This window comes from Melitaea cinxia, chromosome 3 (genome assembly GCF_905220565.1).
Source record: "Melitaea cinxia chromosome 3, ilMelCinx1.1, whole genome shotgun sequence".
NCBI classification, from domain to species: Eukaryota; Metazoa; Arthropoda; class Insecta; order Lepidoptera; family Nymphalidae; genus Melitaea; species Melitaea cinxia.
In genome coordinates this window covers 7,874,370-7,894,281 of record NC_059396.1, presented here as the reverse complement: position 1 = coordinate 7,894,281, position 19,912 = coordinate 7,874,370, and the positions used below count along the sequence as shown (strand labels likewise).

The 19,912-nt window shown below is 32.5% G+C and overlaps 1 protein-coding gene and 1 long non-coding RNA gene across 2 annotated transcripts; both read left to right on the top strand.

Annotated features, from left to right (window-relative positions):
- The first annotated feature begins 331 nt into the window (after positions 1–331).
- LOC123669748 lies at positions 332–17,549 on the top strand. Its single transcript, XM_045603338.1, has 14 exons — positions 332–725; positions 876–1,032; positions 1,256–1,385; positions 2,509–2,640; positions 2,719–2,829; positions 2,921–3,029; positions 3,186–3,335; positions 10,604–10,717; positions 11,054–11,210; positions 13,070–13,172; positions 15,364–15,495; positions 15,765–15,875; positions 16,931–17,036; positions 17,380–17,549. Exons 1-14 carry the CDS (start codon positions 587–589, stop codon positions 17,475–17,477), a joined length of 1,749 nt encoding a protein of 582 aa, XP_045459294.1. The 5' UTR covers positions 332–586; the 3' UTR covers positions 17,478–17,549.
- Positions 17,550–17,921: 372 nt separating this feature from the next.
- LOC123669373 lies at positions 17,922–18,903 on the top strand. The gene is made up of 2 exons (XR_006745743.1): positions 17,922–18,815; positions 18,862–18,903. It is a non-coding gene; the product is annotated as an uncharacterized LOC123669373 (long non-coding RNA).
- Positions 18,904–19,912: the final 1,009 nt, after the last annotated feature.

The following is a 19,912-nucleotide window of genomic DNA, read 5'->3' as shown; positions in this document are numbered from 1 at the left end:
ATGATTTATGCTAGGTATATTAATAATATTTTCCTGCTACTTTTAAGTTAAATTGTTGTTTCGTAATAAACGATTATTATCACACGATGAAATATAAATTTTATTAGTAGTAGATGAAAAATGAAGGTGATTTTCATATAAGTTGTGTATTAAATCGACAAGGGCAATCAATAGTACTATCGCTGTTCCGTGTCGTACGCTAAAATAATAATAATCCATACGGACATAGTAACATAGATAAAATTACTATAGCTAAGTGTACACGTATGTTTCATATCTGCACTATTTTGTAACTCAGACGAAATAATTCCAGAACTTTCTATTGATTGCGATTTTATATAATAAGACGCATAAAAATAGTGAACAAAGTTGCTTAGCTGTTAGTGTTGTACAATTTGAAATGTGAATTATTTATTAAAGCGATATCATCGATGTTAGTTACGCTTACTGCATTCGGACAGCTATCTACACACAAAAGATATGTAATCAAAGAATATTTCATAAATATCGAACGCTACGTGGATTAAATATCTTTTTCTACAAAAACGATTAGTGTTCTAGTGATAATCTAAAACGGAGGACGAAAATGCAAATTCGGACTTTAGTTCCCGAGCTGGCCAAAAAGGCTCAAGAGGAATTAAACGAAGATCCAAAAAGAATACAAAGTGATGTGCAACACGTCAAAAATTGGTTGTTAAAGCAACCTCATCTGCGAGCTAGACAAGGTCGGTTTAAAGTTATTTTTTCTTTATAAGTTTTTTTTTTGTAGTAAAATCGAGACAGTAAATTATTAGATACATTTATAATGTAAATGTAAACTATAAATAAAAATATCATTATTTACGACTCATTTCATCTGAATAATATTGTTTCAGATGATCAATGGCTTGTCGCATTTCTGCGAGGCTGTAAGTACAGTCTAGAAAGAACAAAAGAGAAATTGGATCTTTATTACTCGTTGCGAAGCTTAGCGCCAGAACTTTTCAGTCTAAGACCTAATGACAAACTTTTTTACGAAATTATGGATCTGGGGTTTGTATACAATATAAGAATACCATATTTTATTTATTATACCTTATTTCATAATATACATGTAAGAAATTTTTTCTTTCCTTTCATGGAAATGTATTACTTGTAAACGTACATTGTATAAGAACATATATTTTTTTCCTGTCAGTCAGTTCAGGCTATTGCAGTCCACTGCTGAATATAGACCATTTTTAAATTTTTTCCTACAAGTAGATATTTCTTTCAGAACGTATCTGATACTACCAAAATGTACAACTCCTGATGGACCAAGGATAGCAATTGTCCGGCCCGGAACTTATAATCCAGAGAAATACAAAATCACGGATATATTCTCAGTTTCTATTATACTTCAAAGGGTAAGTTTAAGTTAATGTCAAATAATCCTTTCATTTAAAGGGCTATTGATTCTCCAAATCATCGAATCAAATTAAAACATATATATAACTAGCTCACCTGGTGAACATTGTACTGCCTTATTTTTTTCTTAAATACAATAATTACACAAATCAAAATAAAATATAGCAATAACTTTCAAGTAGGATCAAACTGCACACGGGTGCAAATTGGATTAAAATCAGTTAAGTAGTTAATAACGTAACGCATAATTTATATATATTTAGATAAAAGAACAAAAATTTGACTACAGAAAAATTACTTTTTACACGCTTTTTATTAGCTTCACCTGTATGTTTGTATGTTTGTAACTGACTCCTTTGGACATCTTTTTGACGCACTACAAACGTTCAGATTTCATTTAATCTTAGTAGACTTATCAAGGACCGATGGCAATACACTAATTTGATATGATTATTCATTTTTAGTTTAGTTTTTTCATAAAAGTGTGTTTTTTAACTCTTACTTATCTATGAATTATCTATCAAGAAAATATTGTCATCTGAGACTATTTTTACATTTTACTTTTTTAATATATTATTGTCATGTTAAGATACTTTCTACTACTTGGTGCTGTGTAGTTACGGCACTAAAGAATTTAGCCACCCCCTCTCTTCCCATGGGTGTCATAAGAGGCGACTAAGGGATAACACAGTTCCACTACTACCTTGGAGCTTAAAAAGCCGACCGATGGCGGGATAACCATCCAACTGCTGGCTTTGAAATACACAGGCCGAAGACGGGCAGCAGCGTCTTCGGTGCGACAAAGCCAGTACTGCGGTCACCAACCCGCCTGCCCAGCGTGGTGACTATGGGCAAAACACATGAGTTCACGTTATTTTTGGCGTAAACTTGTGGAGGTCTATGTCCAGCAGTGGACTGTATAGGCTGTAATGATAATGATGAAGATACTTTCTATTTACTACAATTTGAGATGTACTTATACATTAAAGATATAATTATATTGTGAATCGCATTGGACACACTTACATAACAATTTCGACTTAAAATGGTAAATTGGTCTTAAGCAAGTATCTAAGGCAATTAAAAAAGTATTAAGCACTAAAACATTTAAATTTTTTACAGATTTTGTTAATGGAAGACGATACAGTCGTTATATCTGGTTTTAGAACAATATTGGATTTAGAAGGGGTTACTCTAGCACATTACTTGCAAATGACTCCAGCTGTCATGAAAAAAATGGCTGTCCTTTCGCAGGTTCAAAATTTTATGATATTTTCTGTTTGATAAAATATTATTTAGTTATTATAATTTATTATATAAATACTGTTCCAGGATGCTTCACCGATGCGTATGAAAGGAACGCATTACATCAATACTCCAACCGGCTTTGAATCCGTCTTTAACGTTATTAAGAACTTGCTCAACGAAAAGAATAGACAACGAGTAATAATAAACAATATTTTGTTATTGTTTAAGCTATTCTAATTTTATCTTTACAAAATAGTAATTTCATTTATACGTAATTTTTTTACAGTTGTACGTTCACAATAAAAATTACGAGGAAATGTACAGTCACGGTATACCTAAAGATGTTCTACCTGTTGAATACGGTGGAAATGGCGGGACTATTAAAGAAATTATCCGTAAGAAATTATATTACGAATTTTTAATCTCTAATGCACAAAAATAAGTAAAAACGTATTTAAAGTTTATTTAAAATTTAATTTGTTCCATTTAATTAGTTGATTAATTTTAAAGATTTGACAAACTGTATCAGTTTTTAAATATTGCGTTTACAGAACATTGGAAAGATCAAGTGCAAAAATACAGTTCGTGGTTGGAAGAAGATTTTAAGTACGGTACCGACGAGTCGAAGAGGCCTGGACAACCAAAGACTGCGGAAACCATGTTTGGAGTCGAGGGTTCCTTCCGGAAACTGAATTACGATTAGAGTTTTAATTTTATACCTCTTTAAGAGGTAAAGTTTGTAATAAAAGTATATTATTATCATTTATAAATATTTAGTTTATTATTTTTTATTCCATAGGGTAAGTGCCATTAAAATAATCTATACATAATCTTATACTATTAAACGAGCAATTCTTGTATATATATATATAATCTGAATCTCGGAAACGGCTCCAACGATTTTCATGAAATTTAGTATACAGGGGATTACGGGGGAGATAAATAAATCTAGCTAGGATTCATTTTTAGAAAATGTCGTTTTATCCCTGTTTTTAGGCAATGAAAAAATGGCTACAATATCGTTAGAATAAGAAGGTAAATTTCGCATCTGTCAATAAAGTTGTAATAGCTCAGGGGAAATCGGCCGATCGCGTTCGGCCGAAAAGGTCATGGTTCGTATCCTCACGTATTCCATATCGATTATCGTTTTTTTTCTTTTTTTTTCTAAAAATAATAAAATCGAAAAATATTATTCATATTTTATCAATATGTAATTCGTATTTAAAAATGATTTTCAAAAAACACGATTTACTAAAAATACCGAGCTAAGCTCGGTCACCCAGGTCCTTATAATAAAATGGTAGGAAAGTCAAAACTGTACATTGAATATTTTTTAAAAAGAATACTTGGGTTGTGATCTACAATCGATACCGAAGCCAAAAATATAGTTTTTAGAATTTTTGTCTAATTGTCTGTTTGTCTGTATGTATGTCCGGGATAAACTCAAAAAGTACCGCATGGATTTACTTCAAATTTGGCACGAATATTATTAAGAAATCGGGTCAACATATAGGCTACATATTATTATACTATCATCTACCGGGAACGAGCAGTGAACCTTTATTTCTTCAACGCATTCTGTAACAACGTGTAATCTAACGACGCATATTTGAATGTTGTGTTTATTATGTTAATAGCCGTGCTATAAGTTAGTTTCAAGCTATAAATAAAGACATTCTGTAGTGTATTTTGTATCAGCATTGCACCCGTGCGAAGCCGGGGCGGATCGCTAGTATATTGATAAAATATGAATAATATTTTTCATATGTATTTTAAAATAATCGATCTGTGATATGGGGTTTGAACCGTGGTCTTCTCGGTCGATCCCGGTGGGACCTGAGCTATGACAACTATATTGACAATTGCGAAGCTTTTTTGAAGTCAAGAAAAACAAAGTTACAGTTTACAATTAATTAATTAATTTATATTTGTGATATGGCGCCATTTAATTGTACTTAGTTATAGCTATTAATATAAATAAAAATCTTTGCATTTAAAGTCACAACATTTCTTTTGTGCAGTTTGTTCTTAAAGTACAATTGATTTTCTGATCTGATATCTGTGATTCACGAGGTCGAGGGCGAGGTCTTTTTGTGACAAAACCTAATGCCTATTTCTTTTTTTCCTCAATAAAGGCGGATATATATTTGACTGACGTGTCGCGTCGTGTCGCATCAGAACAAAATCGGTAGGTATCATACATTTTGTATGACAACGTTTACATCGCTGTGTTGTGTCATGTCGTGATGGCTTCTGATGTGTCGCATCAGAACCGATCCCGATTCGCGTCAGATAAGCGGGTTGCGGGGGGTGCTGAAACGGCGCCATCCCGACACGTCAGATTAATGTGAACAACTGAACAGTGTTGTGTAATAACGCGTTAGCGTCGCTTGTTTATTTACGTGAATAGTAAAATAATAGTTGATTTGGCTCTTAAAAATTGATGACTTAATTGAAATTGTACGACAATATAATGCTATTTATAATATAAAACAAAAACAATATTATATATATAATATATTTGTCTATTAATTGCATAATTCCAAAATCTCCTTCTTTTTCTTTCTTTTTTCAAAAGAGTTGCGAGCATTGAAAATTGAATATCTTCTTCAAAACCTGAATCAGAATCCGATGGCTCATAGAAGAACATTTGAAACGTTTGACCTTTTCTAGAGCTACGGCTGTATTGATTCAAAATATTGTTCTGATGCGTCAGAATACGACGTAATAATGTAAACGCTAGCCATCACGTCATGACTCGACACGACACGTCAGTCAAATATAAATCCACCTTTAAAGAATGTAAAAAAATCTATAATCTTAATATTATTTAGAATAATAAATGTAGTGTATTCATTTGTATTTCTTGTTTTGATACTGCTTTATCAAGTCTACGTTTGTGTTATCTTATTACAATGTGTAAAAACACATATATTTGTACAATGAGTACTTTAGTATAAATTCAGCTTTATTGACTGTTGGGAGTATATGTGTTACTGACTTAGAAATACTACTTCTTGCTTCCGTTTAATTAGTGAATCAATTTTACAATTTATCAGGATATTACGTCGTAAGTATGAAATACTTTATGATTATACTCGTATAAGACACATCTATAATATAAAAATGAGTCGCTGAATGTGTTGCTAAGCGCAAAACTCGAGAACGGTTGGACCGATTTCGCTAATTCTTTTTTTAAAATATGCCTTGAAGTACGAGGATGGTTCTTACGGAGAGAAAAATTCTAAAAAAAAAAAATATTTTAATTTCCTGAAAAAGTCTAAAAACAACACTTTTCTATACTCCCATACAAAAGATTTGTGATAATACTTAAAAGTCAATTAGAACTTTAATACCATACGATAAAGTTTGTGTTAGGCGATACGAAGTTCGCCGGGTCAGCTAGTTGGAAATAAACATACATCTTTGACATAAATACCATACGTACCTCTCTCGAAACAGGTATTAACACCTTTACAGCGTCTGTTTACCCTACCTGAAATAAAATGACCATTTTAATCCTTTCAATATCGTATACCATATCGTCAAATGATAGTAGCTACGTTATTAATCTACTATATCAAAAAGCCAGTTACTTTGCATTTATCCAGTGAAAACAGCTACATGTGTTACATCAGTATTTGTAAAAAAAATATGTTTCTTAAGATCCATAAACGTAATTATGTAAGTATTGTATATTATACGGTTTTTTTATTTAAATGTAATATAAAGTGAGTAACATAATCTAAACTACTAATATTTAAAACAATAATATTAAATGTTTTTAAGTACACATGAGCCTACGCTAATCATGCGTAGAAAATTATAATCCGAAATAATTTTTTTAATGTGACATCGTCTAATAAATCGAAGAACGCCGGTTGCATGCACGAAAAAGGATGACGCTATGTCCCGTTACGCTTAATGTACGCTTGCGCCGCATGTTCCACTCGTTTGGCCTATGCGTCCGAGAAGATGTTTTGTTATGACGTTGTCATGTTAAACTATCATCCGTAAACCAACTTTACAGACAGCCAATTTTTTTTTGACGAAAATTGATAAATCATTTATATGATTAAATTAATTATCGTGTGAAATTATTTATACATTAATATCTAGTATTTACTTTTAATTTGCACATATTATTGTACGTTGCCTGAGAGAATACTACATGCTGCCATATACTGGATATAATTAGGAAGCTTGGCAACATCGAAATAACTTCACAGAGTTCATTCAACCAAATGATATTGCATTTTGTGAAGTATAGAGATCAGAAGAACCATGTAACAGTGCGCCGTACTACTAGTGCATTAAATTGCAACAAATTAAGGTGTTCATCAAATTCAAATAAAAACTGATGGTGCGTTTACTAAACAATTAGGCACTAGAAGGTACTCGAATTGACCTTCGGGTGTAACAAAAGCCGTTTTGTGTCTAGACTCTTTGGCTATTGGAATTTGGTAATAGCCTAATGCGAGGTCTAGTGAAATAAAATATTTATGTCCAGCAAGGAGATCGAATTGTAATTGTTGTAATTACAAAAGTTACAATTTAACCTTAATTATGCTTACAGTAAGGGCCTGTTTTACCGTTTGGCGTAAACGCTATTCGACACATGAGGGTATCTAGCGGATAAAAGTTTATGATGTAAATATTATTCTTTTTAACCGACTTCCAAAAAATGAGGAGGTTCTCAATTCGTTTGTATTTTTTTAAATGTATGTTATATCGGAACTTGATTTTGATTGAATGACTTTTAAGGGGTATACCGATTTTGATGATTCTTGTTTTGATTAAAAGCTGATGCTTGTGTTGTAGTCCTATTTAAATTTGATTGAGATCTGATAACAATTTTTTTGAGTAATCTTTGATAACGCATATTCACTCGACTATTTTCTTTTTCTACCTACGTTGTATTACTTGTTGATGTAATTGAAATATATATTTTTTTCGTTTATGAGTTAACACACCACACAACTACACCATCGAATTCTACAATATTTTCTGGTATATTTCTATTTGTAATTGTAAATATAAAAGATAGTTTCTTAATTGAGGCGAAACAGCAGGGGCGGAGCCACCGTTGTGGGTATGGTGGGCATGCCCACAACGTTGTCTGGTTCGAATGTTTTATGGAATTAATGAACAGATTAATTCACTTTTCTCTTAATTCATGGGGCGACAAATCAAAATGGCCCGGGTCTTTCCATAATCCTAAATCAGGTCTATCTTCCTCCAAATATTATTTCCATACCTAAGTTGCTCGGAAAAAAGGAAATTATCAAATTCAAAAGTCGTTTATAATTAGTGATTGACCATGAGCAAATTCTTACTAGCACCTTACCGATTTTCGGGTGACTGTAATTACAAACCTTTTTTAAGGTCTGCTGTTAAAGTCTCTTCGTAACTAATGGGCGAGATAAAGTTAATTCTGCCTATGCCTGCGTAATGGGTGTACAATAAGTAGTCACCAAGCATAGCCTGTTCCAAAGAACGTTGAGTGTCTTTAAACTTGTTGACTAGCCCTTGATTTTATATCCATATCTCGGTATGTCAAAATAGGCAGGAGGCATCGCTCGAAAACTTTTTTTTAATGTAACTAGGTCGGTAAAGAAACATAAGGCTCATCTGATGGTAAGTATCGCAAACTCGTTGCCGACCCTATCCCCAATCGCCCCAAGCTCTGGTCACCCCTGTCTGGTGAGTAGCACCAACACGAACACAATGCTGCTTGAAAACAGCATTATTTAGTTGTGATCTTCTGTAAGGTCGAGGTACTACCCCAGTCGGGCCGCTCCATATTTTGAGCAGGAAATTTCTTGCTGTGCCCTACCTCAGTTAAAAGTTCAAGTATTGTGAAGTCTTCAAAGTGGAGACGCGGCGAAGCCTGCCAAACGCCTCCCAGCCCAACTAACTCCTCCTATCGGCTTCCTTCTCGGCTTGTTTTTCCTTGCTTTCTATCTATACACGAGGAAAACAAATTTAGTTGGCATTTTAGTTATCTGTCTCTGTTTTTTTGGTTTACTTTACCGTAGAACTTATTTATTTGTTAATAATAAGTAAAGCTGTGTGGTTACGGCATTAAAGAATATAGCAACTCCCCTCTCTTCCCGTGGGTGTCGTAAGAGGTGACTAAGGGATAACACAGTTCCATTACTACCTTGGAGCTTAAAAAGCTGACCGATGGCCGGATAACCATCCAACTGCTGGCTTTGAAATACACAGGCCGAAGATGGGCAGCAGTGTCTTCGGTGCGACAAAGCCAGACCTGCAGTCACAAACCCGCCTGCCCAGCGTGGTGACTATGGGCAAAACACATGAGTTAACGCCATTTTTGGCGTGAACTTGTGGAGGCCTATGTCCAGTACTGGACTGCGAAAGGCTGATGTGATGATGATGATGTGATGAATAAGTAAAGTAATATATACCTACTTGAAGATTATAGTAACGACTTTTTATTTCTTGCAGTAAACAATGTGTATCAATAATAATTGTTATGTTTATATGCTGAATAACCTGGTTAAGTGAGCCCTGGATATGTGAGTAATTTTATCTGTTAATAATTATAATAGTGTCCAGAACTCTTGCTACTTACTTACTACTACATTACGGTTCCTATTTTATTAGGAGTAGTAACCCTTTATTGAGTATATATTTATTAATTTTTGTTTACTCAGGCATATAAGAATTTTTTATCTTCACAATAAAAAGGAATTTGCATTTATTATAAAATGAAAAGTTGCCGCTATAGTACCTTCATAATTTGATTGTGATCAAAACTTTGGTATTTGTCCATTGTTTATTTAATAAATTTTGTAACTCATTCGCCACTCTAGAGGTACTTAATTTTTTTTAATACACTGATTTCTATATCAGATTTTCTAAATGTAAAGATAATTGAAATTAGCGAATGAAAATAAACTGACTTTCGTAATTTTTTTCTAAATTTTTTAATACAACTGTAGCAAATCAGCGTACGGTCCACTTGATTGTAAGCAGATACGAGACCTTATGTATGTCAGCAACACCAATAACTCTGACATTACTCACCACACAAATACAACACTACTCGCGAGCACCCTGCTCTGCTATTTAGCTGTGATCTTCTGAGGTTGAAGTACTTCTCAAGTCGAGTTGCTCCAAATTTTCAGCAAGATACTTTCTGCTGCTTTTCCCTAAATCTATAAAATAAAGCAATTGTTATTTTAAGCGTTATTATTTGGGAAACCATAAGAAGTGATTATAATTGTGTTTGCTCGCAAACGAAAAAAAAACCGACTTCAATTACATCGACGAGTAATACAACGTAGATCGACGAAAAAATAGTCAAGTAACTGCGCGTTATCAAAGATTACTCAAAAAGTAGTTATCAGATCTCAATGAAATTTATATGTGACCACATGACAAACATCAGCTTTCGATTAAATTAAAAATTATTAAAATCAGTACACCCAGTAAAAAGTTATTGCGGATTTTCGAGAGTTTCCCTCGATTTCTCTGAGATCCCATCATTGGATCCTGGTTTCCTTATCATGGTACCAAACTAGGGATATCCTCTTTCTAACAAAAAAAGAATTATTCAAATCGGTACATCCAGTAGAAAGTTATGCGGTATAATACAACGCAGGTCGACGAAAAAAGCGTCAAGTAAAAACGCATTATTAGATATAGCTCGAAAAGTAGTTGTTAGATCTCAAATAAATTTAAATGGGACCGAATTAAGAACCTCCTCCTTTTTTGGAAGTCGGTTAAAAAATCATTGGAATTTGCAATATCTGACTGCACATAAAAATGTATAGATAGTAGTCTCCTGAATAACTTTTGGCTAAAGTTATAACAATACTTTGACACATAATTTTTTTTGTTTGCATTTTAGTGTTAAACAAGCCATAGTGTGACAATTTTGAAGTAAGCGAAAGAAATCAGTATAGAAACATCAAAATGTCTGTTAGACCTCTCCCTCCAGCGCTAGCTGAGAAGGCTCAAACAGAATTAAATGAAAATCCCGAAATACTTCAAGAAAGTATTCGTCACATAAAGCAATGGATTTTGGAGCAACCACATTTGAGAGCTAGAACAGGTGACTGGATTTTTAAGAATATGTATTTTTAAGTTAATTTGCAAATTATTTGTAAAAGTTTTTCATCCAAGTTCTCTTAATCATTATTGCTAAATTTGGGATCAGATCAACTTATGTACAGTAATCATAATTAGTTCATTTATATATAGTCTATATTAACTTATTTTTTTTTCTGTACGCCAGTCTTCAGTAGGCACTTTTTTCGTTCATACTTTGCAAACATACTTTTTCAAATTGATGCTGAATAATAATTTAGACGTATTTTTCGTTACTGATTATAACATTTTTGTGAAATATATTAAACATAATATATAACAAATTTAAAACTCCTTATAGACGACCAGTGGCTAGCAGCATTTTTACGAGGTTGTAAATTTAGATTAGATCAAACAAAAAGAAAAATGGATCTCTATTTTTCATTTAGAAGCACGGCTCCGTATCTTTATAGTGTCAAATATTTCGAACCTAAAGTTATGGATATTATTGATACAGGGTAAGACAAAGTTTCTTGTAAATTCAAATTCAAATTCAAATTCAAAATATTTTATTCAGCATAAAATTATTACAATTTCTTACTGAACGTCATGAGTCTACTACCAGTTCGGAAAGAAGAAGCCTCTGACCTGAGAAGAACTGGCGGAAGAAACTCAGCGGGACTAATATCATATTTTTTTTTTTTTACAGTAATGTTTTTTTTTTTTTTCCCAAAGCAAATCGAATTGAACAATAATTTTATAAGTTGAAATAGCCTGGAAGCGATCACATCATTCCCAAGGCGTACTGTCTTCTAGAAAATCATTAATCGAATAATATCCTTTACTACACAATCGTTTTTTCACAATTTTTTTAAATTTAGCAATAGAAGCTTTTTGAACGTTTTCTGGGAGCCTGTTGTATAAGCGTATACATTGTCCATAAAAGGAATTACTGACTCGGCGTAAGCGAGTTACAGGCACTGCAAGTTTATGTTTGTTCCTAGTATTAATGCTATGCATGTCGCAATTCCTGGGAAATTCGTGTATATTTTTATGAACATACATAACATTTTCGTACACATATTGAGAAGCAACAGTCAATATTTTTATTTCTTTAAACTTATCTCTTAATGATACTCTAGGGCCTAAACTATAAATTGCACGAATAGCTCTTTTCTGCAGGACAAAAATAGTATTGACAGTAGCTGCATTTCCCCATAATAAGATTCCATATGACATAATGCTATGGAAATAACTAAAATATACTACGCGAGCTGTATCTACGTCAGTAATAAGTCTAATTTTTTTTAACCGCGAACGCTGCAGAGCTGAGCCTATTCGCTATCCCCTCAATATGAAGATCCCACCGCAATTTCGAATCTATAGTGATGCCTAGGAATTTAGTGGACTCCACCGGTTTTAACATCTCTCCTCCCAATTCTACACCATTATCAACAAGTTTAACATTAGGTGTCGTGAATTTTATTAATTTTGTTTTTTTTTTATTTAATAATAAATTATTTGAATCAAACCAGTAGACAACCTTTGAGAGAGCATCGTTTACATCGTCGTATATAAGTAAATTACGTTTCACCTTAAAAATAAGTGAAGTGTCATCAGCGAACAATACTATCTCATGCTTGTCCTGTACAAAAAATGGCAAATCATTTATGTAAATAAGGAAGAGAAATGGGCCAAGGATAGAGCCCTGTGGAACCCCCATATCCAGAGGAGCCCCAGGAGATCTCTTACCATTTATATCAACCCTCTGTATTCTATTATTCAAATAGGAATTCAGGAGGTCGAGTGCCTTATCTCTAATCCCATAATGATGCAGTTTCCTGATCAACGTCTCATGGTGCACACAATCAAAGGCCTTGGATAAGTCACAGAATATCCCAAGAGCATCCTGCGACCTCTCCCATGCCTCAAAAATATTTTTAATTAGCTCAACACTAGCATCTGTTGTGGAGCGACCTTTTGTAAAACCAAACTGTTTCTTATGTAGTAGATTGTGTGCATTAAAATGCGATAACATTTGCCCGAGGATGATTTTTTCAAAAATTTTACTAAATGTTGGGAGTACTGAAATTGGTCTGAAATTATTAGGATCTAGGGTACTGCCTGATTTAAAAATAGGAATTACTTTACTGTGTTTCATTAGATCAGGAAACACACCATGTTCTATACAGCCATTAAATATAGTAGCTAGATGAGGTGCGACAACATCAATTATCGAACTAACGACTTTTACAGATAAACCCCATAGATCAGCTGTTTTCTTGACGTCCAGGCTTCTGAAGGCTATTATTATATCTTTGGGGTTTACAGGTTTAAATGTAAATATTACATTACATTCTTTAACGTTTTTCTTTAGCAAAAATTCGGCAATGCCTGGAGACGAATTAAGTGATTGCGTTGTAGAAAGCGGAATGTCAGTGAAAAATTTTTCAAACTCAGATGCAACTTCTCGGTCTGAGGTAACAAATTTATCATTGACATTTAACTTAAAATCGAAGCTGCGATCTGTGACTCTTCCACTTTCACAAGCAATTATGTTCCATGTCATTTTAATTTTATTATGCGCATTTCTTATTTTGTCTTTAATATACAAGGATTTTGCCATGGAACATACTCTTCTAAACATTTTTGAGTAGGCACTTACAAAAGAAGCAAACGATACACTATGATTATAGGCTTTTTCACTGTACAATTCATAAAGCCTTTGCCTGCTCTTGTATATGCCAGTAGTTGCCCATTCACCAAATGTCAAGAGACCCCCTGAATTGACTGTTTTTGAAGTGAATATTGTAGAAAATTCAGTTTTTACTAATTTAAATAAAGAGTTATATAAGTAGTTAGGGTCATTAATGTATGATAAATAAGGAAGTTTTGCCACAATACTACCTCTAAACTTCTCCACACGTGTAGCACTTATAGGTACAAAGGTCTTTTTTAAAATATTTTTGTTGACATTTAAAGAATAAGAAAAGGAAGCTAACTGGCCACAATGGTCTGAGCTTAACTTATTAATAATAGCTTTAGAATAAGGTTTACAGTTTGTAAATATGTTGTCAATACATGTAGCACTAGTAGCAGTGATTCTAGTGGGTTCAGTAAATAAGTTATGTAGGTTATATGATAGAAGCATAGACTTAAATCTCAGACTTATATTAGAATTATCTAATAAATCAATATTAAAATCCCCACATACAACAATAGCCTTATTAGAATTATTTGATTTTAACAAAACTTCTTCCAATACTTTCTCAAAGTACTCATATAACCCACTAGGAGGTCTGTATACGCATACAACAATGAAGTGCTCAAGCTCTACGCAGGCTAATTCAATAGTTTGCTCAACAGAGAGGCTCACAATGTCTTTACGTTCTTTATATTTAAAAAGTTTACTTACAATTATTAAAGAGCCACCGCGTATAGCTTTTTCTCTGTTGAACATACTAGCTACCTGGTGACCGCTGAAGTTAAATATGGACTGGGAAATAGAGAGCCAGTGTTCTGTTAAACATAAAATATTGATATTTTCACCATTCATAAATAACTCCAGTTCAAGATCTTTACCTAGCATGCCCTGTATATTTTGGTGCACCAGGTTTACAGTATATAAATTTTATACAGGTTACAGTATTTAAATACTGAGGTAAAATTATTAAAAAAAAAAAAACAGCTCCGACGTACGACTGGAGCTTACTCCTTCAGACCTACTGTCTAAATAGGCACAAACAGCTTACTAGTCTCAGAAAAAGATTAATACCATATCTTATATGAAAATCGAGGAGTAAGCTCTAATAATTTTTAGGTAAGAAACAGAGACGAAAAAGCTAGCCTAGTATTGACGGAACTAAAAGTGATTGATGAAAGAAATGAAAATAAAATTATTTTAAGGCGTTAAAGATCAGCATTCTTTATTGTTTGCTGTGTTTTTGAAGTGAAAATTCTGTACGCACGCTTGACTTGGGGAGTAAGTTTGTGAATATGTGACGAGAGCGTTACGAAAAGTGCGATCGAGCGAGGCGAATGAAAGTTGAGAGGCAGATATAAGTTAGTGAAGATAGAAAGAGAGAGAGTTACTTTAGTGTATGACTGCAGGAGCTAAAATTTTTACTTCAGTCGCGTGGTCTAAAGCACACTCGTTTTTTTAGTTGTAAGTCTTTGAAAACATGTATAATTTTTCTGGACTCACACGTGTCTTACATTTTTTTTCAGTGCAATGTTAATACTGCGGCTGACGAAGAATCCAGCTGATCCTAGGGTTATTTTGTACAGAATAGGTCAAATTGACATAAAAAAATACACGTTGATAGATATAATGGCGGTTTTGGTTCTGCAAGAGCAGGTGCACTATTTTGTTTTACTATTTCAGTTAACTTCACGTTAAAAAGTATTAACGACCATTTCTTGACTTGTATAATTATTTTTGATAACTTATTTCTTGAACGAATTCTAAGATCTAGCTTTTTTTCGTTGTCTATTTCACGTGATGTGTTCCATAGTTTACGCTGTTTTTGGGCAATATAGAATATTAAGGTGTATTGTTAAAATTCTATTAAAGTTATCAAACACACCTTTCTAATTTGTACTAATACAGTTCATTGAAGATTCATCTAGATATATTTTTTTAACAATCATGTTTATCTTTGTTATCAACAGATCTGTTTCATGGAGGACGATAATTTAGTAGTAGCAGGAGCTATCAATGTCGTAGACCTTAAGGGCGCTAGATTAGGACATTATACAAACACTCCTTTCAAACAAATTAAGAATTTAGTTACTGCTAACCAGGTGACTATGCAAAGAGTTTTGTCAAAAATTAAAAATATTATGATTATAAGACAGTATAATTCCAGAAAAATTCTGATTATATGAGTATGATTCGACAATTCACAGTCAAAAGTAATTAAGTCAAAGGTATTAAAAAATTAACGTGCCAATTCTTCTTCTTGCTAGAAAACGAGACCACAACTCTATCTTGGAATATTTAAAGACTATTATTGTTCCGTATGTTTTCTTTTCATTTTAAGGTTATTTAATAATATTTAAAAAAATTTCAGGATGCTTTGCCTATAAGAATAAAAGCTATACATTTCTTAAACACTCCTTCCTTTTTTGAAACATTTTTCAATATTGCTAGAAGATTTATGAATGAAAAGGTTCGGAACAGGGTAAGTTTTCAATCTTTACTTATTTATATATAGTCCTATCAAATCGCTTCTGATTCGTTAGCAGTCACCAGCAATTATAAATACCAATATTATAGCATATCTCTATCTCAAAGATTATATTGTTTTTATAAACACAAAATATGTATTATATTATACACATTAAAATAATTGTGTTCGCTTGCAAATTAAAAAAAAAGGACTTCAATTGACATCGACAAGTAACATATAATTAACAAAATGTAGTCAAAAAATAATTAATAAAATACGCATTTCAAAAAGAACGCAACTCATAAAGTACTCGTCAAATCTTGATCAAACTTAAAAGGAGCCACATGACAGGCACAAGCTTTCGATTAAAAATAATTATCGAAATTGGTACATCCACTAAAATGTTATAAAGCAATTATAAAAATATTACAGTTTAATTGAAAACCTCCTCTTTTTTTGAAGTCGGTTAATTAAAAGATAAACACAGAAATAAACTCAAATGACTCATTTAATTTTGATCAGTAATCCTTTCGTAAGTTATAGTTTTCATTTTTGTGGCCTCGCTTAATAAACATACCTCCTAATGCAAGAAGTTATTGGTTTTGGTTTTTAATCAAACCCTCAGGTCCAGACAAACACTTAAGAGCTATATTATTATAATGTACAGATACGAATAATATTATATCCATTATTGAAAACAAAGCATGAATAATCAAGTAATAAAATTTTAAAACTAATCTATCTTTATAAAAAAGAATCATTTAATGTATAGCTCAAAACAAAACAGGATACTAGATCAGTTCGCCTACATTTTTTTTTATAAGTTTTTTAAAACTGCAGAAATATAGATTGTTTAAACTTCATGCAATATATATATAAATGAATGTTTGTCTGTATGCCCTTTATAAAATCGTAAACTATGCTTTTTTTCGTGTTATGATAATCAGCAAAGTGTTGTGTGCCCACAAAGGTTTCTGAGTTGGTACGACAAAAAAAAAAGCGTAGCAGTGCGCGCAGGGTAAAGCTAGTTGTATATAAAAATAACAGTTTGAATACTTTTGTTTCAGATAATGATACATAACAAAAACATGGATACTTTATATGAACATGTGCCTAAAGAAATATTGCCTGAAGAGTATGGCGGGACAGGTGAAAGTATACAAAGCTGTACAGGTAATACAAAATATTTATTACATTTACTTGAGTATATGATGTACTATCATTTATACTATTCCTACAACACGAAGAAAGAGGTCATTGCTGAGCTGTGAAACATTTAGTGATGAACTACTCACAAACAATTATAATATAAATTATTATTACCTTCATATTTTTGATAATCTACTGGTGGTATTAACTGATTAAAAGTTATTGATAAATTTCCATATCAGTGTAAAAGTATTTGCTATAATATACTATATATAAAAAATGAATACATTTTTTCTACACATAACTGATTTTTTTTATCTTTTAGATAATTTCGTCTTTATATGTAAGTGTGATACCTTTTTTACAGATTATTGGAAAAATAAAATGCATGAATACAACTCTTTTTTCGAAGAAGATCTTAAATATGGAAGTGACGAGACGAAACGATTAAAAAAATCTCAGTGAATAGTCAGCGGAGAATCACTCAGATGCATACGAATAGATTAAATAGTATGTAATAAAATTTGAGATGTGATACTTCGAATTTTAATTAATATAATACATAATAAATGTGGATTGAATATTGTAAATTTAAAACATTTTTTAATATCATATCAAAAACCGACCGTTCCAGCGGGGATCGAACCTGCATCTCCGACTGACTGTGTCAGTGCTTTAGCCAATTAAGCAATGGAACGATGTACCCGTTAGATCGAAATTTTTGATATGATGATTTTTATATTCAGTTTAAGCGAACCCACGCCACGTTTCTGTAAAGAACTCACTATAGACGGCGCCACGGTAATTGGCTAGAGCACCGACACGGTCAGTCGGAGATTCAGGTTCGATCCCCGCTGGAACGGTCGATCTTTGATATGATATTAAAAAATGTTTAGAATTTCTAATGTTTGGGTAACACAAAAATAAAATCGTACAAATTGTAAATTTAATTAAACGTTTTTTCGAATTTAAGTTGCACTCACTGACACACCTAATAGGCGCTTGTTTTGTTTATACATGTAGGTATAAATGACACCAAGTAATACATTGTTTATATCATAAAATTATAATGCTACAGTTTTTAATTTGCTAAAACTAAAAAATGTATTTATGAACTAGTAGACAATACATAGAAAATATCAAATTATTATTATGTCTAACTTTTACAGGCCAAAAGCCCTAGGATAAAGATTTATACTTCTGATTTCAACTTCCATAGAGTTTTTTCGTCGTTTTTATTAACTTATATAGTATTTCAGTCACGAAAAAGCTAAGCACGGAAGTGACAAATAAACAGGGAAAAATGAATAATAACATACAAATGTATTCATAATTATGATTAGGTTTACATTTTAAACTATGTTTGGTTAAGAGTTCATTGATAGAATGTTATCTATAAAACGTGTTCGTCCGGATCTAAATAATAGTTTTTGTCTGTGATATTCATTTCATTGTTCAATATTGATGACTAGCTGCTTTGCAGACGAATTTGTTTTCAAAGACGTTCAAAATAAAAGAATCATTGCATCATTCTCTCTGTATCTCATTAGTCAATTGAACTGGATCCCTGAGATAGCTCAGCAGAGGCTGAATCTAGTGTATAGGGGCATCGTCAGAGGAAACATAAAATCTTTTTAAAGTTTAATATCACCTTGCACATATCATTCATGTAAGTTGTAAGTGATTTTGTGTTCACTTATAAAGTACACTACACTGTTTTGCTGCACGCTATGAAAGGACAGTAGGCTCCAGATATTTTTTTTTACCGGGACAACTTTAGATTTACTATGATCACTACTTAAGGTTAACTATGATCACTATTTTAGAGTAACTATGATCACTACCTTAGATTAACTATGATCACTGGTTAAAAATATAGATTTTTAACTTATAGTTTGTATAATTTACATTTTTTGGATATAACGTACGAAACACTATGCCATAAGTTACCAATATTCAAGACGGTGTTATTTAGAACCATTTTAAAGCAGAACCATTTCATACATGCTGGGATAAGTCTCTTTCTCCATGTGGGAGAAGGATTGGAGCTTAATCAAATACGCGACTTCGATGCTTGGCGGATATATTCCCCACTAGGAGTAACGATCTCTATCAGGTCTTACACTAAAGAGTTATCTGCTTGATTCTGGCAGATACAATGGTTTTGGTGTAATTATAATACTTATATAGTAAAATTAAAATAATTGTGTTTGCTCGCAAATGAAAAAAAAACCGACTTCAATCACATCGACGAGTAATACAACGTAGATCGACGAAAAAATAGTCAAGTAACTACGCGTTATCAAAGAATACTCCAAAAATTGTAATCAGGTCTCGATGATATTTAAATGTGACCACATGATAAACATTAGCTTTCGATTAAATTAAAAATTATCAAAATCGGTACACCCTGAAAAAGTTATGCGGATTTTCGAAGTTTCCCTCGATTTCTCTGAGATTCCATCATCAGACCCTGGTTTCCTTATCATGGTACCAAACTAGGGATACCCCTTTCCAACAAAAAAAGAATTATCAAAATCGGTACATCCAGTAGACAGTTATGCGGTATAATACAACGTAGGTCGACGAAAAAAGCGTCAAGTAAAAACGCATTATTAGATATAACTCGAAAAGTAGTTGTTAAATCTCAAATAAATTTAAATGGGACCAAATGACACATACCACTGTTAGATCAAAAGAAAATTTGTCGAAATCGCTCCACCCCGTCAAAAGTTCTGAAGTAACATACATAAAAAAAAATACAGTCGAATTGAGAAGCTCCTCCTTTTTTGGAAGTCGGTTAAAAAGATGCACGATAAGACGAAGATTTAAATGTATGACACTCGATTCTAACAAAAGACATATTTTAAAAGTAGGCACAAGTAATTCAAATATTTAGT

Bases quoted from the DNA above. Each gene is read 5' to 3' on its own strand.
- LOC123669748 (XM_045603338.1), top strand. From the start codon at position 587: ATGCAAATTCGGACTTTAGTTCCCGAGCTGGCCAAAAAGGCTCAAGAG. The intron at 2,830-2,920 runs GTAATAATAAAC...ATTTTTTTACAG, and splicing joins ACGAAAAGAATAGACAACGA to TTGTACGTTCACAATAAAAA. The intron at 15,876-16,930 runs GTAAGTTTTCAA...CTTTTGTTTCAG, and splicing joins ATGAAAAGGTTCGGAACAGG to ATAATGATACATAACAAAAA.